Source organism: Vicugna pacos, chromosome 19 (genome assembly GCF_048564905.1).
Source record: "Vicugna pacos chromosome 19, VicPac4, whole genome shotgun sequence".
NCBI classification, from domain to species: Eukaryota; Metazoa; Chordata; class Mammalia; order Artiodactyla; family Camelidae; genus Vicugna; species Vicugna pacos.
This window is the reverse complement of record NC_133005.1, coordinates 21,539,111-21,566,682: the sequence shown is the minus strand read 5'-3', so window position 1 is coordinate 21,566,682 and position 27,572 is coordinate 21,539,111. Positions and strand designations below refer to the sequence as shown.

The window sequence follows — 27,572 nt, the reverse complement described above, 5'->3', positions numbered from 1 at the left end:
CTTTTTAAAATCTCTGGTTGCTATCCTTCACTCTAGAAGCCATATTTCTTGTATCCTACTAAGAATTTAGTTATGTTTCCTACAGGAAATGCTTTCCAAAAATCTCAAAGAATGTTGTCCCTTTTTCCTTGTTCTGCCATACTATTTCTCAGATTTCCCTGGCTGTTTTTAGTTATTCAGATCCAGATTTCATCCACAGACAGGATGTGCCCATGTCTCCTTCGACCACTGTTTGAAATCTTCTTTCCTACATACAGCTGAAGAGCAAGACAGCTCAGAACCCAGTCCCAGGGCAGTAGCTACCACCTCAGCAGCTCCAGGAAAGGAGTCAGAGGCTTCCCCCACCCACACCCCAGCTCAGTTTTCTGATTCCCTGAACCAATGAAAGATGAGCGTTTCAATGCAGAGCTTCTTCCAGGCCTCTGTCTGCTTCTGCCCTACCCGCCTCCAGGCATCACTTTCCAGGCTGAGATGCCCACAGCCTTGAGGGGCTGTCAAGTGGTTGCCAAGTGACCAACTGGCAGACGACATCTCCAGGGACCTCACTTAGTAACTTTCATTACTCCATTGGTCCTCAGCCTTGCAAGGATATATTTTATACTGATTTTATCAGCACCCTGATAGGTGATCTGTCTCTCAGGGGAGAACTCACATTATTAAAGCTTATGAGACTGATAAAACCAGATACCAGATTCTTAATTTATAAGGAGAAGTAACTGATGCAAGAACTGAAAAATTTGAAGTCCATGTCAACAGTGCCTTTTATTTTTGATAGTAGAGTTAGTTATACGGGAAGCTAAAGCATAATCCCAATTCCAATTTTTTAATTTGCAATGAAAAAAACTCACCATCATAAAACCCAAAATACTTACAGCCCAGGTGATGGGCAAATGCTTTCCTTACAGACAGACCTATAGAAGAGGCCAAATAAGCCAAAGCTGGGTTTTGAGCACAGAATTGGAGCTTGGAAAGGTAGAGGAAGCAACGGGACTGGAGTGCCCAGTGTCCGCCATCTGCCATTCCCTACGTCCGTTCCTGCCTTACGGATATCCTTGCCATTATTATCAACTAGCCTTTTGCTTATGGGCCCCTCTGCTCCTTGGCATCTGTGAGCATCTCTCTCTTCTGCCAGGTGGCTCTACCTTCCTTATATAGTAATTATCTGATCATGATATAGTCAAAGCCTTCAGGTCTGGAAGCCCATCTGTTTCCTTCGGATAAATTTTTCCTTTTATTCTTTAGTGAATTTACAAAGGCAAATATCATTTCCTTTATGAACAAATTCTTTTGAGACCTTTGCAATAGTAGAAACTGATCTTAGGATTTTTTCCCTACTTCCTCTTTGCCTGCTGTTTTCTATGAGTTTCTTTTTTTTCAATTCCAAATGGATTTATTCCCGAGGGTGGGGCTGTTGGAAAGCAGCTCCTTGAAGAGTTGACAAATTTTCACCCAGCTAGCAGGCAGGCAAGCTACTCAGGTTTCTAATTAGTACAAACTGAGTGTCAGAGCTGGAGCAGACCACAGAAAGGGGCATAATGCCTTCCTAACTTCTTTTAGAAAAAAAAGCAGATTGTAGTTTCACCAGGAAAGAATGGGAAACCATAGGCTGACATCTCTTTACCACTTCCATCAACCTTGGAGTTTAGCAATAATTCCTGTCAGATTAAGGCACTTGGCTCTCTGACAAATGTGGATGTAGGAGTTGTAAGATTTCTTTTTTCCCTTGTATTTTTGCTTTAAGATGAAGGAAGTTACTATCAGAGGTTCTTAAGCCAATTTGATCCCCCCAAATCAGAAATTGTACGCAGAATTCCTAAGTTCATGTATAAACTGTCCAAACCTGAAATTTTATCAGCACTGTAGACAAATGCAGGGTATTGTGTTGCCCTGGGTTTTCTCTTATTCACACCTGACTTTGGAAAGTGGAGATGTGAGCATCCGCCTCTGGCAGCTTGGGCTCAACAGCTCCAAGATGGCAGCCTCACCCACACGTCGACCTCATGTTGACACATCAACATCTACGTGCACCTCCATCCTCCCCCTCCAGGCCCCGAGGCAGCATGTCAATGAACTGAGGGTGTTGCCTGTTTAATTTCAGAAATGGGTCAAGTTTAAAAGAGACTTTGATAACTTCAAGACTCAGTGTATTCCCTGGGAAATGAAGATCAAGGACATTGAAAGTGAGTATTTTGATGTCGCTGTGTTAGTTGGTTTGCTGAAGGGTTTTCCAAGGGTTTGGGCTGTGTTCTTGACCAACTGATTAGATTATGTCATAGGTTCTGTTGTATCTGTTACGGGCTTTGGACTAGTCAGACCAAAATTTAAATTGTGCTTCTCCACTTTCTGATTGTAGGAACTTGGATAGATAAGTTAAGGTTATTCACCTGAAAAGAAAACGGAGGTCAGGGTGTGCATTCCACAGACGGATGTGAAAATCGAATCCATCACACACACAAAGTGCTTGGCAGTGTTAACATCCCCCTCTGCCACCTTTACAGCCGCCATCTCTCTCTCTTCAGGTCACTTTGGTTCTTCAGTGGCATCATATTTCATCTTTCTCCGATGGATGTATGGGGTTAACCTCGTCCTTTTTGGCTTAATATTTGGTCTAGTCATAATCCCAGAGGTAAGAAAAGAACTGCCTGTATCTTTGGATAGTGTTGAGGCTTATTTATCATGATCACCATTTTCTTTTACATTTATCAAATACTCTGTTTTACAAAGAATCCATCATTCATTTTATGTTCTATCCTCACATCAATTGTCTTGTTAGTGCAGTACAAATAATGGAAACAAAATATTTGTGTTTCTGAATTAACCAGTGGACCCTACATTTTTCTACCTTTAATTTTACTTTTAGATTGGTAGAGAATTTCTTATCTCAGTGAGGCTTTTTTTAAATTTTACTCTGAAAAAAAAGAGAGGGATAGGATGCATTATATAATAATGTACTACCACCCCCCCAAAAAAACCCTTGCATTTGAATAGCACTCCTCACTATCCTCCCAGATATAATCTCATGGATGTAGGTAGGTCCTTACCTACAGATGAGTAATTGACAGGCAAAAAAAAGACTAAGTGACTTTCAAATTTACACAGGAAATTTGTGGTGAATGAGATCCCAGATTTCCACAGTGTTGGCCTGGAGCATTTTCCAAGGGTGCCTGTGGTCCACCAGCACTGGGCACAGTAATTCCTATAGTCCTGCCTGAGCCACTTGGCCCTGGCGCTGGCAAGAAGAAATCTCTCCTTACCTCTAGTCCTTAACCAGCAGTGATTAGACTTTGTCCCTAAATTTTTGCCTTTATCAGAATATCATGTAAATAGAACCATACAGTATGTAGCATTTTGTGTCTGGCCTCTTTCATTTAGCACGAGGTCTTTGAGATTCATCCATGTTGTTGCATGTATCAATAATTTGTCCTTTTTATCACTGAGTAATATTCCATTGTATGGATGTACCATCGTTTGTTATCTATTCACCAGTCTATGGACATTTGGGTTGTTTCCAACAACCCAAGTGGGGCTATGATAACTAAAGGTACTATAAACATTCACATTCAGGTCTTTGTCATGTATCTTAATTTTCTATTTCATTAATTTCTTTCTTGGTAATTTCTCTGGGTTTGTATTAGTTATCTATTACTACATAACAAAAATACCACAAAATTTTGCTGAAAAATATTTATTATCTCACAGTTTCTGTAAATTGAGAGAGGCTTATCCAAGGTGGTATGAAGGCCAGGTGATGCTGTTTCTTAAGCTAAGTAGTGAATACACAGTAGTTAATTTTCTTTTCATTATGATCAAATGTACATGTTTTATATATACTATTTTATATACAACCTATTCCCCAATATGAATATAAATTTTAAATAAAACAAAAAAGAATAGGAGGGAATTACCTAAAAATGATTAAGCGATAAATTTAAAAACAGAAGTAATGTTACATTAAATGATGAAATACTAAAGCCTGTGTTAGTAAAAATCAAGAGAAACATGGAGTGCCCCATCCTAGTACTTTTCAACATTATTCTGAAATGTCTACCTAACACAATAAGTCAAAAAAAAATAAATTTACACATTTTATACAAAAAATACAAAATTCTTTTAGTTTTGAGTTGTATTATTGTATACCCGAAAAACACTAAGGAGTCTACCAAAAGTTTCTTGAAGAAGAAAGATTATGTTGAGAAGAAGAGTATATTGAGATGGCTGGAGTTTTTTTAAACATTAACAGCATTTTCTACACATTCAATATCCAGTTTGAAATTAAATTTTAAAATTTTGCCCTCACAATAGTAATAAATCTATAAAATAACTAGTAATAAATTTAACAAATTAGAAGATTTCTATGAGGAACACTATAAAGTATTGCAGGAAAAAATATGACCAAATAAACAGGAGGATACATTCTTTGAAGGGAAAACAATAATTTAAAAAAAAATCAATCCTTTCTAAATCAATATGTAAATTTAATACAATTCTGATTTTATCTATTTATATATTGACATAAAGTTGATTTACAATGTTGTGTTTGTTTCTGGTGTACAGCATAGAGATTCAGTTATATGTGTATACACACACACACACACACACACACATATATACATATACACACACACATCCACATACACACACACATTCTTTTTCATATTCTTCTCCATTATGGTTTATTTCAAGCTCTTGACTATAGCTCCCTGTGCTATCAGTAGGACCTTGTTGTTTATCTATTTTATATACAGTAGTTTGTATCTGCTAATCCCAAACTCCTAATTTACCCCTCCACCACCACTTTGCCCTTTGGTAATCGTAAGTTTGTTTTCAATGTCTGTGAATCTGTTTCTGTTTTGTAAATAAACTCATTTGTGTCATGTTTTAGATTCCACATATAAGTGATACCATATGGTATTTGTCTTTCTCTTTCTGACTTATTTCACTTAGTATGGTAATCTCTAGGTCCATCCATGTTGCTGCAAATGACATTATTTCATTCTTTTTATGACTGAGTAGTATTCTATTGTGTATATATACTATATCTTCTGTATCAGTTCATCTGTTGATGGACACTTAGGTTGCTTCCATGTCTTGGCTGTTGTAAATGGTGCTGCTATGAACACTGAGGTGCATGTATCTTTTCGAATTACAGTTTTCTCCAGATATATGCCCAGGAGTGGAATTGCTGGATCATATGGTAACTCTAATTTTGTTTTTTAAGGAACCTCCATACTGTTTTCCGTAGTGGCTTCACCAATTTACATTCCCGCTAACAGTGTAGGGCAGTTCTCTTTTCTCCACACGCTCTCCAGCATTTGTTATTTGTAGACTTTTTAATGATGGCCATCCTAACCAGTGTGAGGTGGTAACTCACTGTAGTTTTAATTTGCATTTCTCTAATAAATAATGATATTGAGCATCTTTTCATGTACCTCTTGGCCATCTGTATGTCTTCTTTTGAGAAATGTCTATTTAGGTCTTCTGCCTATTTTTTTATTGGGGTTTTTGTTGTTGTTGTTTTTCATAATCAGGTTTTTTATTTGTATGACATTGAATTATTTCCATTTTTTTTAAGTATACTCAGTTTACAATGTTGTTTCAATTTCTGGTGTACAACATGAAGTTTCAGTCGTATGTATACATACATATATTCATTTTCATATTATTTTTTCATTACAGGTTACTACAGGATATTAAATATAGTTCCCTGTGCTGCAAAGTATACACTTCTTGTTTATTTATTTTATATTCAGTCCCATTTGTTTTTCTTTTTTAACATTTTTTATTGATTTACAATCATTTTACAATGTTGTATCAAATTCCAGTGTAGAGCACAATTTTTCAGTTATACATGAACATATATATATTCATTGTCACAATTTTTCTCCATGAGCTACCATAAGATCTTGTATATATTTCCCTATGCTATACAGTATAATCTTGTTTATCTATTCTACAATTTTGAAATCCCAGTCTATCCCTTCCCTCCCTCCACCCCCTTGGCAATCACAAGAAAGAGAAAGAAAAATACCATATGAGACTGCTCATATGTGGAATCTAAAAGAAAAACACACAAAGCATAAATACAAAACAGAAATAGACTCATAGACATAGAGTACAAACTTGTTGTTATTGAGTTGTATGAACTATTTGTATACTTGAAGAGTTAAGCCCTTGTCTGTCACATCATTTGCAAATATTTTCTCCCAGTCCGTAGGTTGTCTTTTCATTTTGTTTATGGTTTCCTTTGCTGTGCAAAAGCTAATAGGTTTAATTAGATCCCATTTTTTTTTGCTTTTATTTCTATTGTCTTGGGAGACTGACCTAAGAAAACATTAGTACAATTTATATCAGAGAATGTTTTGCTTATGTTCTCTTCTAGGAGTTTTATTGTATCATGTCTTATATTGAAATCTTTAAGCCATTTTGAGTTTATTTTTGTCTACTGTGTGAGAGTATGTTCTAACTTCATTGATTTACATGCAGCTATCAAGTTTAATTTTTTTAATAATTAAGGATGTGAATAAAATCATGTATATGAGGATATTAATAACAAAAAGTTGTATATATGAAGAATTAGAAATATTCTAATGGCCAAAAATAGGGAATTCTTTAAATTTTATTTTTTATTAAAGTGTAGTTGATTTACAATGTTAGTTTCAGGTGTGCAGCAAAGCAATTCAGTTATACATATACATACGTATATATACATATATTTTCAGATTCTTTTCCATTATAGCTTATTATAAGAAATTGAATATAGTTCCCTGTGCTATTCAGTAGGTCCTTGTTATTTATCTATTTCATATATAGTAGTGTGTATCTGTTAATCCCAAACTTTTAACTTATCAATGGGGAATTTTTTAAGTAAGTTTATGATACATACATGTGATTAGATATTTTGAAGTCATTTTGTTTTGAAAAGTACCATATGCCATAGGGAATTGGTCATAAAATAATAGTAAGCTAAATAACCAAATTAAAACATATATAAAACTCAGAACAACTAAAAGAGAATATATGAATATCTAAGAGTCATTATCGTTAAGATTTGAAGTTAATAAGTAATTTTTAAAAACTTTTTGGGGGGTGTTTTTTGGAGGGGTAGATAATTAGGTTTATTTATTTATGTGTTTTTCTAGTGGAGGTACTGGAGCTCGAACCCAGGACCTTGTGCATGCGAAGCATGCGCTCTACCACTGAGCTATACCCTCCCCCCAATAAGTAATATTTTAATACTCTTCTATACTTTTTCACATTTTCTACAATGAGTGTGTCATACTTTTAAAATCAGGAAAAGGATTAATGTTTTTTAAAGAAAAAAGATATATGTGTCCTGCTCTGATAAGGGATTTAACCCACTATGTGCTTGTCTCCGCGTGTTTGCATCTTCTCCACATATAATCGTGTTGTTCTGTCCCCACACAAGGTACTGATGGGCATGCCCTATGGAAGTATACCCAGAAAGACAGTGCCTCGGGCTGAGGAAGAAAAAGCCATGGATTTTTCAGTCCTTTGGGACTTTGAGGTACCATTGCCAACACACCACTGCACTTCCATTTTGTGATCATGGATAAAAGTGAAATGTTGCATTTAATTATTGGAAAGCCAGTGCTTTAATCAAATGGGATCCCAGCACTATGCAGAATGAGCTAGCCAGCCATGTCCTCCTGTCTCCCTTCATGGGTCCTTTCTTCAGCCACGTACTCTGATGGATGTGAGTTCCCTGTGAGGCCATTGTTCCCCTCGTTCTGCCAGGTCCATGTAAGGCAATCTTACAGGATGCTCAGGATGGTTTTTTCCTGGCCATAACCACAGTAAGACCCCAGGGCTATTGCCAGTCCAGCCTTTCCCCAAGCTTCACGTGGCATCTTCAACTGCATATCCTATGTGCTCCTCAAATTCAACATCTATCCAACCAAACCCACATCACTTTTTCCCATCTCCTTTATTGGAATCACCATTCATCCAACCATTCAAGTCACCCTACATTTTCTCTTCCTCACAACCACCGTGCACATCCAGTCAATCACTAAATCTGAGCCTATCTACTAAACATCTCTTGAATCAGTCCCCTTTTCTCCGTCCCTCTCACCTCTTCTTTGAATAACGCCCCCATTGTACCAGGACCACTGTCAGACTTGTCTACCTCTGCTCCCTGCCTTGGCTTAGCTCCCAAAATCTCCATTCCCTCTGCTGCCAGGTAACCTTTCTAAAATGCAAACCTGACCCTGTCACTCCCCATCTCCAATATTCATTTATTCCCACTCCCAGATAAAATAAAACCAAGCGTTGTGAACTGGGGTTATAATTATTCATGACCTGATTGCTCCTCCCTCTCCAGTCCCATGTCTATCTAACACCTCACACTTTGTGCCCCAATATTATCAAGTTTGGAGGAAGTCCAGTTGCTGCCACCACCCTTCACTCTCATAGTCAGACTCAAGACCCCTCAGAAACATGTGAAAGTGAGGTGGAATATTTTCCCAAGTTGTTTGGAACAGAGATGTTCCAAGTAACTATTATATCACTAAGAATTATATACTGCTACTAAGAATTTCTTTTATTCTTTACTTCATCCAAAGACCCCGGATGAAACATGCTATCTACCCAAAAGCAACAGTTTATTCAGCAATAATCTGTGAAAATTTAAAATTTCAAAAACTTATATCCATCACATCAGTGGCTGTTTCTCAATAAATACTTTCCTGATGAAATCAATGGAGATATTAACAAATGGGATTTTTTATATTGTATAAGAAATGTGTCAACATTTGGCATATTTGCATAACTCAGTGAACCATTACTTTCTAGATGACCAGTACATGATGTTACATATTCTTTTTCATTAAAAGTTATTACAAGATATTGAATACAGTTCCCTGTGCTATACAGAAGAAATTTGTATTTTTACCTATTTTTATATATAGTAGTTGGTCTCTAAAAATCTTGAACTCTCAGACTTATCCCTTCCCCTGGTAACCATAAGATTGTTTATACGTCTTCTAGTCTGTTTCTGTTTTGTAGGTAAGTTCATTAGTGTCTTCTTTTCTCTTTTTTCTTTTTTTAGATTCCACATGAGTGATATCATATGGTATTTTTCTTTCTCTTTCTGCCTTACTTCACTTAAAATGACAGTCTCCAGGTCCATCCATGTTGCTGCAAATGGCATTATTATATTCCTTTTTATGGCTGAGTAGTACTCCATTGTATAAACATACCACAACTTCTTTATCCAATCATCTGTTGATGGACATTTAGATTGCTTCCATGTCTTGGCTACTGTAAATGGTGCTGCTATGAACATTGGGGTGCATATACCTTTTCGAGTTAGAGTTCCCTCCAGATATATGCCCAGGAGTGGGATTGCTGGATCATATGGTAACTCAATTTTTAGTTTTTTGGCTAATTTCTAATTTTATCCCAAATGTTAACAACACTTTCTTCTTCATTCTGCATCTCTGTGCACTCTGTGTAATGGAGACATGGATAGAAGAAAGGAAAGAGGGGAGATATGAGGATGTGGATTGACTCTGGAGCAACTAGTGGGGAGTGAAGGGAAGAGCAGGAATGTTCAGAACCCAGCCTTCTTCCCCTCGGGATCCCATCACACCCCTGAGAAAGAAGTCCCAGGCAGAAGAGCAATGTCTGATGACTGTAGCACTGAGCTTACAAACCCAGAGCATGGGCTTTGCTGTCCCACAGGGCTACATCAAGTACTCTGCTCTCTTCTATGGCTACTACAACAACCAGAGGACCATCGGGTGGCTGAGGTACAGGCTGCCCATGGCTTACTTCATGGTGGGGGTCAGCGTGTTTGGCTATAGCCTGATGATCGTCATTAGATCGTAAGTATGACCATCTCATTTACATGCTTTTTATTTTCTTCACACAAATAGTCCACTCCTGTGGCCACTCTGTACCTACTTATCTTCTTGTCGGGGATTTAGAGAGAAAACAAGAAAACAAATAAATAAAGCAAATACATATTTTCATATATGGTATAAAAGGCATAAACAGGGTAATGTGGTACATTCTGGGAGATGGGATAGAAATTCCTTTAGATGAGGCTGGGCACAGCATTTTAAACATACCAAGAGCATGTGCAAAGGCCCCGAGGCAGCAAATATCCTACTTAGTTCCAAAAACTGTCAAAAGGCCAGTGTGGCTTGAGGGAGAACATGGTACCCAGAAAGGAAAGGCTAGAGTAGTTTGTGATGCCTGTTTCTGCTTTCCCCAGAGCCCACCTTCCTCAGAAAAATTCTCTGCTTCTCTTTAAGTCTAGCTGGCAGGCGAGAACCGAGCTGGCACTTAACAAAGATATAAACAATGAGCCTAAACATGTGTATGTGGCTGAGAATGAACCATGGTGTCCTCTCTGGCCCCAACTCTATCTGTCTCTGTGGCCAGAAATGGCATTTTGATATGTCTGTGCCTCTTAATTCATATTCTCTGAAGAAAAAAATTGGCACAGCCCATGAATTGTCTTGAAAGTCAGGAGACCACAGTCAGGGACCACAGGCTGTGCAGGGTGAGGACATCATCTGCTGCCAGTCATCTGCTTTTCACAGGAGCCTGCCTGGTGCAGTGACCGCTGGGTGACATGTGGCTGCCCAGCTCTATCAAGCAAAAGGAAAAAAACAAGAAGTCAGGCTTGGTTTTCTTCCTAGCCCTAGCCCTCGCATTGTTACAGTTTCCCTGCTAGTATCCCAGATGAATATAAGGAGATGGGCTGTTTTCCTGTTGAACCAAAGTGCTAACAAAGGCAGCCAAGCCCCTGGAGCAGCAATCCCCAAAGCGGACACATCAGATAGAGTCAGAGAGGCACAAGCCCCATTGTGTCTAATGGAGCCCCGGCCCAGAATTCTGTGGTTCCCACAGGGCTGATCTCCAGGAAGCACAAGAGAGGGTGAGGACAGGTAGGATGAAATAGGTGGGTATCAAGGCAGGTCCAAGGACTTTCCTCCTGGCTTGCTTAAGAAAATGATGTCTGTGTTACCTGGTTGCAGTATCAACTGTCTCAGGGCTTATTGAATTTTGTATCAGAAAAAAAATGTAATTTCTATCCAAGAAAACAGATGAATTAGAAGGGAATGTTCTTGGTGAGAATCAAGAATTCTAAAACATTGGCAGGTGAGTCAAGCCACAGGAAATCAGATGTCAGGATAGAAAACATGGTTAAGTGTCCTGTACCTTGCAGGCTCCTTGTTACCCAACTGACACCATGTATGCTCACTGGGTCTCTGAATTTGGGGAGAAGGTACCCTGGCCATCAGTAGTCTGGTTCACATTTATCTTGGCTCTTTCCCCTCACTGGATGTCTGCCATCTGTGCCCAAAGTTCCCTTGGGCTGACACAGAAACAGGGCAGATATAACCACAGTGGCGTGCACCCTGCAGGATGGCCAGCAACACCCAGGGCAGCACCAGCGAGGGGGAGAATGATAACTTCACGTTCAGCTTCAAGATGTTCACCAGCTGGGATTACCTGATCGGGAATTCAGAGACGGCTGACAGCAAGTATGCCTCCATCACCACCAGCTTCAAGGTAGCCACCTCAGGGCCATTCCCACCTCCCAGGGGAACTTTGGGTACCTCTTGTCATCAGGAGACTTCTCCCTGCTGGGGTGTGGGAAGTAAGATCCCCAATTATGGTAGTAAGAGCTTTACCAAAAGTGGGAGCCTAGCTCTCAAGCCTTCAAGAAAGAATGTTCATGGCTGGTACCCACTATCTGTTTCTTAATATGTTCATGGATGCTGGGACCTGGTCCAGCCTGTTTCCTTGTGGAACTACTTTCTGCTGGGGGAAGTGGAAGGACTCACTCGGGGCAGCCGTCATCAACCTTCACACATGTTTGCAGGATCTGAGGAGCTTTAAAACTCTTCTGGGCCCCACTGCAGAGATTTTGGCATATTGATCTAGGGTGGGGTCCTAGCATTGGTTTTTTTAAAACTCTCTCAAGTGACTAGAACACCCAGAGAGAGTTGAGAACCCTGGCTTGGGGGTGTGAGAATGAAGGACTCAACTAAGTGTAAAACTCCACACTTGATTATCTCATCACTTTGTTCATAAGAGAGATGTGAGGTGGCCTGAAGAATATAGAACAAAAGCAAGCCTGTAGGTGAGCAGGTGAATGAAGGTTACTATGACACCCACCATGACTGTAAAGCCATTCAGAGTTCTTGACAGTCCAGTACTTCCGGCTGATCAGTCTCGCCCCAGGGCTGGCAAGGGTCAGATTTACATCGCAGTTGTGCTTGGTTGTCTTGTCTTCTTCCCACTCCTCTCCCCTGGCCCTTCTGGGAGAAGTGGGCCGCTGCCCACCGATACCAGTCATAGGCTACAGAAGCCGGGTACACCCAAGGGACAGGGCTTGGGCTCAGCAAGTCACTGCATGGGTTTCACGAGCCCCGGAGTCTGTGGGCTTGGCAGTGGGTGGAGCAGGGCGCTGCCTTGGTCCTCCTCCCCTTCTCCTTCTCACAGCCATGGGGAGCCTCTGGCAGAGCATCCAATGGCAGGGCAGGGGTCAACAGGGGCTTTGACCCTTCCTCCAGGACTGCCAGCGAGAGACAAAGAAGGTCAATCTCTGTGTTACCAAGTCCAGACTCATTCTGCTCACCACATGACAGGCCAATAAATCGGGAGAGTTGGGACAAGGAATAACGACTTTATTTGGAAAGCCGGCAGACTGAGAAGATGGCAGACTGATGTCCTGGAGAACCATCTTCTCCAAGTCAGAATTCAGGCTCCTTTTCTACTAAGAAGGGAAGGGAGTATGGTTGGTTGTTGCAAATTTCTTGGTGTCAGAATACTTTGTTCTTTGTTCCAGTCGGTCAGGTCATGGTGTCCCTGCAAATCTCCAAGAAGACAAATATTATTTTCTATTCTACAACTTTTTATCTTTATATGAATGGGAAAGTGTTATACCCTTAAAGGTCAGAGCCTTGAGAATAGGCTGTCCTGTACATTTCAGGCTCTAGGCGATGTTCTTTTATAAAAGATGCAGAACCAGCAGAATAAGCACCGGAAACAGAGCACAGGGTTAGAGCTAAAGGAACAGGTCTCATATGGGGTCAGGTTTGCTCCTCCCTATTACATCTATGAAACACTTTGAATATCTGGGAAGGAGAAGACTTCTCCTCTGAGTCTGTTAAAAACCAAGATAACACACATACATAACCCTTGAGAACTGTGAGCACTAATGTATAGTAACTGCCTGATGAGTTAGTAGAAACGGAACTTGAATGGACTATTAATTGATTGAAAAAGTCTCCTTCCAGGTACTTTGGTGTCCTGGGGACCTCGTTTTCCATCCTGGCTCTGTCATACACTAATTGGTCTTTCTATGAGAAACTTACTAATGCAGGAGACAAGGTTAATATTTAAAAGTCTGTTGTATTTTTATACACTAGCAGCTAATAATTTTAAAAATTCTATTTACAATAAAATTACCTAAATTACAAAAAATTCCAAAGAATAAATTTAACAAAAAAAAAAAGTGGGAGAAAAGAACTAATTCTCCATTGGGCAACAGTGCTCTATTGCCATCCCCTCAGAATTGTTTCGTTTCTGGAAATATAGAAAGTATTCATCTCAGGAACTCAAAACGATGGTTCCTGTTGGCTCCAGGCTGGTCATTATTCACATCTCATTTTCACACATCAAGGAATCAATAGTGGACGAACAAGAGAGTAACAAAGAAGAAAATGTCCATCTGACGAGGTTTCTCCGCGTCCTGGCCAACTTTCTCATCATCTGCTGTTTGTGTGGAAGTGGGTACCTCATTTACTTTGTGGTGAAGCGATCCCAGGAGTTCTCCAAAATGCAGAACATCAGCTGGTACGAAAGGAACGAGGTAAGGAGGGCATGTTTGCTGAAGGGAACACTGTCGGCCGATACTGAAATGACCCTGGTACTTCTGCCCGTCAACTGAATTACTGAATCCTGGACGATAGGACATACTTTAAAAAGTGACATCGCTTTCAAGTCAAGTAGTATGAACATCTTGAAGAGTCATCTGTTACTAGACTTCTGTAGCTGGGGAAAGCTGGATTTGACTAGCATGTTACACATAGCCAGTTGTCTTAACACCAGTTATTAAAAAGATGTTCCTTTCCTCAGGGGGCCGTCTGTCATAAATCAGTTGTCTAGTCGTCCATGGTGTGATTCTGGGCTCCCTTTTCTATTCCATTGTTCTAGTTGTCTTTTCCTGCACTCATAAAACATTGATAAACTATGGATTTACAGCGTGTCCTGGTATCTGTAGAGTGAGTTCTCTCATCAAGACCCACAATAAAACACATTACAGTTTTATTACGATTATATTGAATCTATAAATCTCTTTGGGGAATTTGACATCTGTAGTAGTTGGCAAAAATGCTACAAATTCTTCCCGTTCTTGCATTCCACTTTTTTTTCCAATGTGATTTTCTAGCTCCTCCCACAAAGAGGTGGAGTCTGTTTCCCCATCCCTTGCCTTAGCCAATGAAATAGTAGCAACCCTGATACAAGCAGACTTGAAACGTGCTCATGTTTTAGAATTTGCTCTCTTGGGAAGCTGGGACCTCCACCACATGAACAATTCCTGGCTAGCTTCCTGAGTGATGAGAGACAGATGGCCCAATTACCTCCTCACACTAGGTGTTAGCAAATCAACCACCAGACATATGAATGAAGCCATCACCCATCAGCTGACCATTGATACATGAATGAATCCTGGTGAGGCCGGCAGAAGAACCACCTAGAAAAAAATACTGAAAAAAATACTGACCCAAAGAATCATGAGGTAAATAAATCCAATAATGAGAAACAATCTGTCTCCCCCCATAAGGCAAGAAACGATAGAAAAAGAAATGTGGAACCGGCAGGACAAATATAAAACACAAAATCAGATAGATTTAAATCTAAATGTATCAGTGCTTATAATGAATGTGAATGGATTAAAGCTGCAGTTCAAAGTCCACAATAACCAAATTGAATTTTATAAAAAGCTACATGCTGTTTACAATTAACTGTAAAACATCAAGTCACTAAGCTATGAGAGGGATACAAAAGATGCCCAGGATGGATTCTGCCTTTAACTGGATTGCAGTCACCTTAGGAAGCAGGATTGACAAGAATAAACTTTGGCACATCCAGGAATAGGCAGGAATAATGTGATCCAACAAGATGTTTTGGGTTACAGATGTGTGGCAAGTGGAAAAGTCCACGTGAGCTGCAGAGACGGGGATTTTGTGGCAAATGTGAGAATTAGGCTGAGCCTTAGATAAACTCCTGAAAGAAGGGCAGTGGTGGGTGTGGGGCTGAGAAGGCTCTCCAGGTGGGAAGGAAGAACTGCATGAACAGGTAAAGGGGCACGAAGGTGATGGGAAGCCATCCCAACAGTCAGTGTGAGAGAGAGAGTGGGGGAGTGAGAACCAGCCCGGAAGAGTTGGCTGACCTGCAGTTTAATCAGCAGTTCAAGGACTCACTCTCCACTGGGTGAGCAGTTTTAGGTGCAGAGAGAACGTTCTGCTGTGGCTGACAGTTCAGTTATCTGAGTCAGCCAAAATGTAGTGCTTGCCAGGTCTGGGCTAGTAGGCATATGACTTATCTCTTCTGACTTCACGACAAGGACTGCCGTCACCATTTTACACGTGAAGAGACAAGAGGCTCAGAGAAGTTATATGACTTTTCCCAAATTACAAAGCCAGCAAGTGATGGGGCTGGGGGCCCAACCCCAGAGAGCTGACTCCAAATGCCACACCCTGCACCACATCCCTCTACTGTTGGTTCCTTTTCTGTGATCTGAGTTTCCTGCCTTCCATGCTCCTGAGATGAGAGCTACCACGGTGACTCATACCTAGCTCACAACTTTTGCAGAACACAGAGCACTGTTCCATGTGTTACCTCATTTACTTCTCAAAGAAAGTTTGCTATTTTTATCAATGCAAATAGCAACACTCATGACATCAAGCAGTCGCACAGCAATTATGACCTGTGGGACATATGCTGACTGCTGGGGGCACGTTGGTGCCTTGGGTGGGGTCACACAGCAGGTTGCAGTGACCCTAGGGCATTTCCAGAGGCAGAGGAGGGGGCAACAAGGAGATGGAGCTGCCCGGCCCTGCGGGTGCTGAGATGGTGGGGAAGTGATACTTACGGCACATGTAACCCCGCAGCTTTCCTGATTTCTCAGGTAGAAATTGTGATGTCCCTGCTTGGGATGTTTTGTCCCCCTCTGTTTGAAACCATTGCTGCCCTGGAGAATTACCACCCACGCATCGGACTGAAGTGGCAGCTGGGACGCATCTTCGCGCTCTTCCTGGGAAACCTCTACACATTTCTCTTGGCCCTGATGGATGACGTCCACCTCAAGGTAAAGACCACAAACTTCCCCCCAATTCCTAGTGCCCACCATATTTCCTTTTTAAAATATAATACGTTCCTTGTGTATCATGTACATGAATTAAAGAAATTTTGGAAAGGTCAGAAAAGGAAAAGGAAAAAAATCATCGCCAGATGCCTATGACCCAATGGTTAACGTTTTCCGTCTGTTTTTTACTCTCTTTTCCTTAGGTTGTCTTTTTTCACATCATCTACATCTCATTGGGTACCCTTAAGATTTTATCTGCAGCCTTTCCCGTATTGTTTCTTAGCTGTCATCAATGTTTACCAGTGGAGTAAGTGTCCACTGAGATGATAAGTCATGGTTGCATTAACCTTTCATCATTGTCACCAGACAGTTATGGTGCACCCACTCAGGCCCCAGGGGTACATCAGAGAGCAAGACGCTGTCCTGTTCCAAGGGTGATCACACTCTGGGCCAGGAGACGGACTCGTTCATCACATCATGCTATATGGCATGTGCCTCAGTGGGGGCCAGCCCGGGGCAGCGTGGCAGTGCGCAGGAGGGCTGCAGACCCCACCGTGGGCAATCTTAGCAGACACTGAAAAAGCAGAAGGAGCAGCTTCTGCATACAGGGAACTTCGGGTTAGCCGAACAGTTGAGTTGAGGGGGAAAAGTGAACACTGAAACTGGGAGAGGGGCCGGAGGCTGGTGCTCCCCTTCCCCACGCCTCCCTCCTCATTTGTGAGCCACACAAACTTTTCCCTGAAGTTAACAGGAAGATATTGGAAGGTTCTAAGCTTGGAAGTGACTGGATCTGGCCCTGGCCACCCTCCACCTCCATCTCTGGCTTCCCTCCTACCCTAGCAAACGGCTCCACTCTCCAGAGCCTCCCATTTCCTCCACAGGGCAAAATTCTCTCTGGTCTCTCTCTCCACACTTCTCCCACTGTTTGACCAGTTGACAGACCCTCGTGAAGTTTTGGCTCAGTTGTCCCTGCTTCCAGGAAGTCTGTTGTGGCCCCATTATCTGATGTGGATGTCCGTAGTCCCCAGAGAAAATTTCCCACAGCTCCCATCACTCTTTTCTGTAACTGTCTGTTCATCTGTTACTTAGCAGACTGTGAACTTTTGAAGGTAAGTCCCATTCATTCCTGTGTCCCTCCTGTTCACTCCTGTGTCACCATTGCCTTAGATACCCAGAACAGACCCTGAAGAAAATTCATTTCAACAGAAGAATGAATAATTGGATGGATGGATGGATGAATGAATGGATGGATGGATGGATGGATAAATGGATGAATGAAGAGATAGATAATAACTTAGAGAAAGAAAAAGACTCCAGCCAGGGGCCTCTGTCTCCTCTGTGGATCGAAAGCCTGGGAAGGGCATTTCTGGAGAGACTGTTGAGGGGGAGGGTGGGAGCCAGGTGGGAGGGTTGTGGCATGTGCTGGCTTTGTTGATCCTGTGAAATCTGTTGGACCTTCCTTGGCTCCTTCCAACTCCGAGTCTCCGTCTTCCATTCTAGCTTTCGAATGAAGAGACAATAAAGAACATCACGCACTGGACCCTGTTTCACTACTACAATGCCTCGGGTTGGAACGAGAGTGTCCCCCGGCCACCCCTGCACCCTGCAGATGTGCCCCGGGGTTCTTGCTGGGAGACAGCCGTGGGCATTGTGCGTAGTTATGCTCTCCTGAAAGGGTGATCCCTCTTCTCATTTCCTTGTCATTCCTTCCTTGATATTTCTATTTTTTTCTCCTTTTTCAGTTTTATTAGGTAGAGTTATTACAGTCAGACTGCACATACACATTATATTGCATGTAAATACATATATACAGTATACTGCACATTTTTTAGTTTACATGTATGTGCTAATTATTGTTTCTAAGAACATATTAGATCTTTAGTTTTTTAAACTTATATAGTTATCAAAGGAGTAAAGCCAACTACAAAATAAGAATCAACAGAATGCGGTAATCCAATCATAAAGGACAGTCAAATGTGCTTACACATATTCAAGATATTTCTATTTTTAAGCCACCAGAATGTCAAGCCAGTATCCCTTAGGAAAGTCTCATCTTTTCACATTTCCCTTTTTTTTTTCCAGTGTCTTACATATTTCTCTATATGCTCCCTCTAACGATCTCATATCACTTGGATTTATTTAATAGAGTTTTGCTGCGGATTTCACTGAAAGTCTGAGGTTCTCCACCTGGAAATCATGACTAAATACTCCTAAAAATTGGATACAGGATTTTGTGTGTATATACATCAGTAAATTTTTCTGCAAAGAGAATTAAAGCTTTTCATCAGAATGTCAAAAATGAACAACCACCTTTTCCCCTTATCCACTTGCACTACTATTCCTGTAGCTTATACAGTGTGAGCTTCAGTGGCTTGTGTTCTTTGCTTTCCTAGGCGGAAACCTGAAGTGTCCACAGGTAACACAGGGACCAGCTCCTTCTCTTCCTCTGCAGCATCTCTTTGCACGGGGTTTCTATTCATCTGCCACCTCACTGAGATTCAGAGTTTATTACTTCTTCTTGGTTCCCCCTGAAGAATCCACTCCAATAGAGCATTAGACAACAGTGTTTTTAACTGAGGATAATGAAGTACAATGGAGGAGTGGATTACATCAGACACTCCATCAAACACTGCCTACAAGTCCTCCAGCAGATACTTGCCTCCTTCAAGGTCTCCTTCCCATGGGGTCCCGGGGGCTTTTTCTCTCTACTTCCTTTATGGAGGGCTCAGACTCACCACTTCTTGTCTCCTCTAGTCAGGATTCCCCCATTCTCTTCAAATCCTCCTCGTCTTTAATGTGCAGAGCAACTCACATTTCTAAACCCATCACAATCTGTAACAGAGAAAGAGTCTTCAAGTCAGGAAAGCCCACCTTCTTTGGGAGGCAAAAGAGAGTTCATTACCTACATGATTCCTTTGGAATATTCTGCTATAAAATTTCTCATTTCCTGCCTCACATCTTTGGATGACATCTCACTTGCCTTCCCCCCGAATGTTCATTCCTGTCCCCATCACTGATTGAAGCTTACTTCTTTTTGAGTTTGCTGGTAATAATGAGTTTGAGGTGTTCTGTCCTGCTCACCCAAATCCATCACCACCTCCACCCAGAGGATCACCTTGCACAGAAGGGCAGATCTGAGACATGTCTTAAACGAATTAACCTGAATTCTTATTGAGGAATAAGCCTGAAAACTCAGTAGCCATATATCCAGCTGACATTTATTAATCATCTTGTAGGATTCACAGATGAACAGAGCAGAGGGTGGGGGAGTATAGCTCAGTGGTAGGCTACATGCTTAGCATGCATGAGGTCCTGGGTTCAATCCCCAGCACCTCCATTTAAAAAAAGTTTTTAATGAATAGAGCAGACCCTGTGCCCCCTAAGAACTCCAAATCTATTAGATGTCTTAAAGATTGTGATGCTATCTGGTAGATCTTTTCTACTTTTCCCCCCAAATTAATAAATTATACATACTTTACAAAGCAGAGAAAGCTTTGTTCCTTTGCTTTTGGCCCTTCTTCTATATGCCTCTGTGAAAACCTGTATTACTTTCTCTATGAACCTAAAAAAAAAAAAAAAAGGCCCAAGTAGCAGAGGGTGAAGAAAGCCAGCTGTTTTCCACAGGGACAATGGGCAGATTCAGTCTTACCTGGAGTACCTGGAGTCAGCCTTCAGAGCCTAGATCTGTGCAACAGTGCTGATAACTCCCAAACACTGGATATTGCCAATTGCCAGGCAATTTGCATACGTAATCACCAAACTTCCCAGTAACCCTGCAAGGTTGAGATTATCAACTTAAAGAGGTTCAGAGACTATTCCAGAACAATACAATTAGCAACTTGCAGAGCTGGGACCTATAGGAAGCATTTTTCAAAGCCTGGGGTCTTTTATCTGCACCACCACTCTGCCACCACCATCAGAGGTTCACGGAGAAGAATACAGGTGGGTGGGGGAGAGCTTGTCCAGCTGCAGTCAGTTGGGAGGAGCGGGCCTGGTCAAACCATGACCATCCCTTTCTCTGTGTTCCTCTTCGCAGGAATTCATGAGGCTGACGGTGTCCGACATGCTGGTAACGTACATCACCATCCTGCTGGGGGACTTCCTGCGGGCTTGTTTTGTCCGGTTCATGAACTACTGCTGGTGCTGGGACCTGGAGGCTGGATTTGTAGGTCACCGTTTCACAGATGTTCTGCAGGAAGGCCTTTCAGCCACCCTCTCTGATATAGTCAGATACATTCTGTGCATTTCTTTAGATGCTTAATATCAGTTTCTACTCTGTGAAAAAGTGAAGTATTTAATCTGTGTTTCCTTTAAGTGTCTCATTTGCCATTTTAGAGGAAACGCTGCTTTTTCCTGATGTAATTAACAGTATGAGCTTCTTCTCTGGGAAATGGAGGTGTTTAGCCTTGGGAAAGGTGGACCATGCTCCTCAGTGCTGAGCGGGTGGGTGGTGGAGAAATGGCAAAGCAGCATCAGCCCTCGTTAGGGAAGGCGAAACCATTAGTCTTGGAAGTCCACACTGTGCAAGCTCCAGGGAAGTGGTAGTTCTTAATTTTTGATGCTCTAATGAAATTCTAGAGTTAGGGAGGCTAGATATGGACATGAATGTTTCAGGAAGTCCTAGAGCACACCAAGAATGCAATAACCATTGGTGCTGTCTTTCGGTTGTTGCTTTGAGAAACCTTTTTGACTCTTATTCCCTCCAGCTAGGACACTCCTCTTCTACACCTGCCTGGTAAAGTGCTCATTTATATGGGGGTCATTTCCTCTCTGTGGTGCCTTCTATAATCTGGCAGAGTCTCTGGCCTCATCTGTCCTGTGCCTGTCTCTTCCACATCACCTCACTCGCCCACCCAGTAGTCACTTATATTGGGGTGGGGACTTACTCCTTAAGTGAGTTCCATATTCTGTTTACCTGTGTTGTCCTCATCCTGGTGCACACAGCTGCATGCCTGGCCCAGGTAAGGCTTCCAGTATCAGTTTCCATCCCATTTTTTTCTTTCAGTCACCAGCCACAGTTTTCACACAAGCCTACTCAACCCCTTCTCAGCGGCAAGGACAACTTCATAATTTTATCTGAGAACAAGGAGGAAAGAACCTCGTCCTCAAAGCAGATGCCATCTTTAACAGGAAGGCACGACATTGCTAAGATGTCACTGCCCTCAGATTAATTTATAATTTCAACAAGATCCCAAAATAATAAAGTTCATTCAAGGAATAAGCATATGGAAATAGCCAGGAAATTTTTTAAGAATGAAAGGAACTAAACCTGACGTTATATTAAAACATATTAAGAAGCTATAACAATTAAAACTGGTAATAAGAAACAGACAAACTTATGAATGGAACAGAATAGGAAGTCCAGAAATAGATAAAATCTATATGGAAATTTAGTCTATAATAAAAGGAATCTTTCAAACCAGTGGCAAAAACAGGATTATATAACAATGGGTTGAGACAGCTGGTTTACCATTCGGGGAAGCGCTCTCTCTCTCTCTCTCTTTCATTTCACCTAAACACAGGAGAATTACAGTTTTAAATATCAAAAGATGAAATCATAAATTTCTAAAAGAAAACATAAATAAACTTACAACATTGGGGTGAGGAAGATTTTCCTAAATAGGACAAAAAAGTCAGTAGATAAAAAGTTTTTTAAAATACTTTTAAACGTCAAATTTTAAATTCCCAAGATTTAACCCTCGTGTATTGGATTTTGCATGTTTCCTCCTTTGACCCAAGCTCACGGACCTTCCTTGCCTCTCTCCTGACCTTGCATTCCTCCTTCTCTCGTTTCTGTCACTTTATCTCCATTTCCAGAAGATAAATTGGGAAGCACGATTAAGCTGGCCTCAGAAGGCCCCCCGACTCCCCAGGGCTCACACACCTCGTGTCCCTTCAAATAGTAGACAAATGTCCAAAACTCTGAAAGTCAGAATCAGGCTGAACATCTGAATCTGTCTGTGCTCGTTCCTTTTGTAAACTACTCTCAGACCAGAGGAGGATGAGAAGGAAAAAGCAGAATTAGTGGAGTGATTTATTTTGTTTGTTTTTAAAGCTTTCTTTTCATTTGACTCCTCATTTAAGTATTTGCATTTTGTTATTTATTAGATTGACTCCTTGATTATCGTTTCAAGGTGCATTTCTGATCAGAGCATTGATAAAATGTTCTCTTGGGGGCCAGGGTCCCCCCAAGAATACACTATCAACCTGCAGGCCCTGAAAGGTAAAAATTCTCACTTTTTTAATTGAGGAAGACATGGAAAAAAGTTTCAAGTCTGAGAACTTCAAGCCTTTTTTCAAAAATTGAAAACATGTTAAAGAAATAGAACCTTGAGTCTAAGATACATCTCTGGCCATCAGAGCAGGCTCTTTGGGAGGGAGGGTCTTGACCAGCTGGCTGGTAGAAGGGCCTAGCTGGCACTACCTAACTCTCTCTCTTTTCTCTCCAGCCCTCATATGCTGAGTTTGATATTAGTGGAAATGTGCTTGGTTTGATCTTCAACCAAGGAATGATCTGGTGAGTTATCCGTTTTCTCTGGGGATCACCTCATCTGGGGAGTCAAAAAGCTGGAATCCCAGGCTTTGCTTCATCTGAGAAGAGGCTGGACAAACCATCTGGACTCTGAGCCTCCTTCTTTCACCTGAGAAACAGAGGACAGGGGTCCATGAGAACCTGGACCTTGTCCAGCCCACGCATCTGCTACCATGGATGTAGAGGGAAGAGAAGAGGTAGGGAGAGAGAAGGAAGAAGGAAAAAGTTGGAAGGGAAAGAAAGGGAGGGAGGAGAGAAAGAGGTGGGAAGGAAAAGAAGAAGGAGGAAGGGAGAAAAGAGAAGGCGAGAGGGAGGAGATAAAGGAACTGAGGAGCCTCCCTCTGAGAAGGGAGTGAGAGGAGGCTGCACAACTTCAGCCAAAGGCTTTCAAGGGCTCATTACAATCCAATTCTTTTGATTTAAGGACTTCAAATCCTTTTCTGAGCAGCAATGCCGTTTTCTAGAGACCACAGAGAACGAGACAGGAGGCCATGCGATTGGCTCGATGGCTGGTAGGGGGCAGTGGTAAAATCCTGGCCAGAACCTAACCCAGTAATGCTCTGAGTGTCTCCCCATCCTGAGGACTGGATGCCTATGGCTTAGCGATAAATGTCCTGGCTAAATGCAAGGCCCCTTCCCTTGGGCCCTACAGAGAAGCAGCAAGGCCTTGTGCCCCTAACCCATCAATCCCACTTCTTCCTCCATCCTTCCCTGGCCTCTTCCGCTGTCGGGCCAACCAGGCGTGCGGTCTCTGCCCTTCCAGGATGGGTTCCTTCTATGCCCCAGGCCTGGTGGGCATCAACGTGCTGCGCCTGCTGACCTCCATGTACTTCCAGTGCTGGGCGGTGATGAGCAGCAATGTCCCCCACGAACGCGTGTTCAAAGCCTCCCGGTCCAACAACTTCTACATGGGCCTCCTGCTGCTGGTGCTCTTCCTCAGCCTCCTGCCCGTGGCCTACACCATCATGTCCCTCCCGCCCTCCTTTGACTGCGGGCCATTCAGGTACACAGCATTCTTGGTTGCAGGAAAGTGGCTCCCCCCAACCCCCGGGGGCAGTCTGTGCAGAGATCCCAGGCTTGGAATTCCAGTCCTTGTGTCACGTCAGCCTGTAAAAGGCCATGGGGCTCTGGACGAATCCTTAAGGCTGTTCAATAGAGTTTTCTGCAGGCTGGAAATGTTCCATGCGTGTGCTCTCCTATATGGTAGCCGTGAGTCGCATGTGGCGGGTGAGCACTTGAAATAAGGACCAAGAAACTGAATTTCTAATTTTATTTCATGTAATGAATTTTAATTTAAATAACCAGAGGTGGCTAATGGCTACCATATGGGACAGCGCAGCTCTAACCTTTCAACATATGGATAATCTACTGCCCTGGTTTATTGCCGTAGGATCAGTAATGGGGGGTTCTGAAAATGAAATGACCATACATTTACAAGTGCCATTCAAATGTGGAGCAGCTATTAAGGCTGCTGACAGGGTCCCCACGCTCTACAGAGCACTCGCCAGCACTGCAGCTTCAAGGTGTAAGTGGACTAGCTTCAGAGGCTAGACTGGAAATTATATAAAGAGATAAATAATTATGTAAAGAGGTAGGTGGAGAAATAAGTTGCATCTACTGCTCTCTTTCCAAATGGACACCCTCTGAAAACAAAGCCCTTTCTCCTCTGCCTCAAAAGGGATTCCATCGTTCAAGAGTTTGGAACATGCTGTCCCTTTTCTCCGCCACTTCCTCACTTAGAAATATACGATGCACACTCCTTTATTAAAGGCTGGGAGGAAATGTGCAGGAAGATACTGTGTGCAGGCCAGTGCCTCCATCCCTACTGACTACAGACCCTTTCTTCACGGAACACCATCCCAGGCCTGGAGGAGGGTGGGGCAAGGGAGGGGCCCACCTGCACCCACACAACCCCGAGGGCAGCACCTCCGTAAACTGTGCACCCCACGGCCTCGCCTACCTCTCTCCAATCCCTACCCCGCCTACTACGGGGATCAACCCGCTGTGGGAAATGCTGATCTGGCACTTCTCAGTTTGTAAGGGACTGACCTAGAGCCCTATGGTTGGTGGCCCACAGTAAGCGCCGGCAGAGCTCAGGAGAGTCGTTAGCAGGAGAGCTCACAGCAGAGTGTGATGGGGCTGAACGAGGGTCCAGGCAGAAGGAGAGGTGGGCTGGATCCAGAGCAGAAGACCATAGGAGGCCTGGGCAACAGGCTGAGGGGCAAGCACACAGCAGAAGTGGCTGAAGCCTCTTCTGGATTCTTCCTGAGCAAGCCTTGGAGGGCTGGGCCCTGGGTACAAACACCAGTGCTCCCTTGCCTGAACCACCAACCGTCTAGGGCAGTGAGTAGGCCTGTGCCGTATCTGGCCCTCACCACCCACCCCATCCTTGCTCCATCGCCTTCCTGAGAGGCCCAGACAGCCCACACCCAAGGAGCAGAGAAAGGGACAGGAAGGTGCATCTCAGGGGGAAATCTGGCTGCCCCCTCCTTCGGGTCACTCTGCTGATCAAAACCCACCAACAGCTAGAATGTTCATCCCTCAGATATTTTCACAGCTGCCCTCTCACTTCAGATCTTTACTCCAAGGCCACCTTTTCAGTGAGGACTTCCCTGGAGACCCTCACTGAAATCACACACACACACATGCATGCACGCACACACACTTCTTTTCATTATTTCTGTTTATTACATTTCTCTATCAACATCTAGCATATCATTCTTTTTACTTTTTTATCTTATTTGTTGTCTGTCTCCCTCACCAGGCTATAAGTTCCATCCAGGTGTGATTTTTTTCTTCTTTCTTTCTTTCTCCCTGCTTTATACCCAGCATCTAAGAGAAACACCTGGTTTATGGTCATGCTCGAACCAGACCCTCCACCTCACGGAAATTCACCTTCACAGGAAGGAATTTAGGGTTTGGACCAGATCCAGGCAGGCAACATAAGTGAATGAGATGGTCAGCATTGCATAGCACAGAGTTAAAAGTAGAGGTTAATGGACCAAATCCAGGCCACCACCTGTTTTTGTAAATAAAGTTTTATTGGAACACAGCCTCACCCGTTTGCTTCCATATAATCTATGGCTGCTGTCTCGCTGCAACAGCAAAATTGAGCAGTTCCGACAGAGACCATCTGGCTCACAAAGCCTACAATCTTTGCAGAGAAAAACTGCCAGCCCCCTGATTTAGAGCATCATCTCTTCAGCTGGCTCTGTCATTTGCCAGCTGGGGCATCCTGAGCCAGTTACTTAGTTCCTTCCCCCTCAGCTTCACAGCCTGTGAGATGGAAATGACGGCAGTGCCTGCTTCACGGGTTGTTGTGAGGATTTGGTGTGCTGTTGTCTGTAAAGTCCTTAGAGGACGGTGTGAATGCATATAAGGCATACATCAGAGTTGGTTAAGCTTGAGCCCTGCCCGAGTTTGGGGTAGCTGGTACTCAACAAGGCTGGGAGGTGGGAAGCATTATCTACACCAGAAATCAGCTCATTTTTTCTTTTAGAGCCTGACAGTACATATTTTAAGACTCTGGAGATGAAGAGGCAAAATCAAGCATATTATGTAGGTACTTCTATAACAAGAGAGAAACAAGTACCCACAACATTTTTACTTTTAATGGCAAAATTCAAGATATGATGATGAGTACAACTTTTTGTAATGCAGGTCTACCAATGAGAAGAATGGAATTCTTTGGGAGCAGGGCAGGTGATAGTTCACATAATGGAGGTTCAAAGTTACTGTTCCCCATCATCAAAAATCAGTTGTCCTGCCCAGATTGCCACTTTTGCTGCCTGGATCCATGACTGTGCCAGACGTGGCAACCCATCTACCACATAGGAAAAAAAGTTGCCATAAAGCCTTATTACCACTAAGCCATTGAACTGCTACGCAGTAGAGCAAGACAGGATATTTGGTTTCTATTTCTGATTTTTAAAATTCACAGATATGGAAATGATTAAGGTATAAGAGCAAATGAAGTTTACTGTTGACACTGTTGATTCAATTGCACCTGGTAGATTCAAATATTTTCTGCAAATCATTTACTGATGAGAAAGACAATGAATAACCATAGTCTGTACACACCTGAAATTTCCCAAGCTTCACTAATTTGCTCATGTGAGAAAGCCAAGGGGGAGGCTGGACAACCTTCTGCTAGTGCTTTTGAAAGATCAAGAGATCTAAATATTCAATCACGCAGAGGGTTCTTTTAAGCATGTAACTTGATCCTCTCAACCATCCAAGGAGAAGCCAGAAACAGAGATGGAATTATCCAGGAAAGATCTGTGTAGGACTCTCTTGTGTAGTGGACTGAGTTCCCATGACATACATAGAAGACCCACCAGGTATCTGAGAAAGTTATATGAGCAGGAACACAGCCTGGACTGAAAGGGGCAGAGAAGAGACAAAATGAAAGCGAGCCGTTGGACTCCAAATATTTGATGAGCAGTAAACAGGTTGATAAAATCTTCTCAGTTAAAACATGTGTTACTCTTCAAAACAAAGGAAGGATGACTCTGAGGCCAGAATCTTGGGCCTGGAGGGCAGAGCTTCAGGCACAGAGGATGGAGCCAAGAGCATAGAGGATTATTCTCAGGCCTTTGAAATCCAATAGAATTTGGCTGATTGGATTTCAAAATTGCTGGGAACTGGTTATTCCTTTCTTCCTTCCATTTCCTCCCTTTTGGAATTGGA

The 27,572-nt window shown here is 42.5% G+C and overlaps 1 protein-coding gene and 1 non-coding gene across 2 annotated transcripts in view; one reads left to right on the top strand and one right to left on the bottom strand.

Moving 5' to 3' along the window:
• Positions 1-27,572, top strand: part of TMC2 (transmembrane channel like 2) — a 56,883-nt gene that overhangs the window by 19,395 nt on the left and 9,916 nt on the right. The window contains exons 6-16 of the mRNA XM_006207316.3: positions 2,099-2,180; positions 2,520-2,626; positions 7,427-7,525; positions 9,703-9,845; positions 11,397-11,544; positions 13,664-13,852; positions 16,175-16,354; positions 17,852-18,001; positions 20,388-20,516; positions 22,801-22,868; positions 23,647-23,886. Of these exons, the coding sequence (XP_006207378.2) occupies positions 2,099-2,180; positions 2,520-2,626; positions 7,427-7,525; positions 9,703-9,845; positions 11,397-11,544; positions 13,664-13,852; positions 16,175-16,354; positions 17,852-18,001; positions 20,388-20,516; positions 22,801-22,868; positions 23,647-23,886 (1,535 nt within the window). The remainder of the gene's footprint in view (positions 1-2,098; positions 2,181-2,519; positions 2,627-7,426; positions 7,526-9,702; positions 9,846-11,396; positions 11,545-13,663; positions 13,853-16,174; positions 16,355-17,851; positions 18,002-20,387; positions 20,517-22,800; positions 22,869-23,646; positions 23,887-27,572) is intronic.
• TRNAA-CGC (transfer RNA alanine (anticodon CGC)) lies at positions 7,140-7,212 on the bottom strand. The gene has a single exon. It is a non-coding gene; the product is annotated as a tRNA-Ala (tRNA).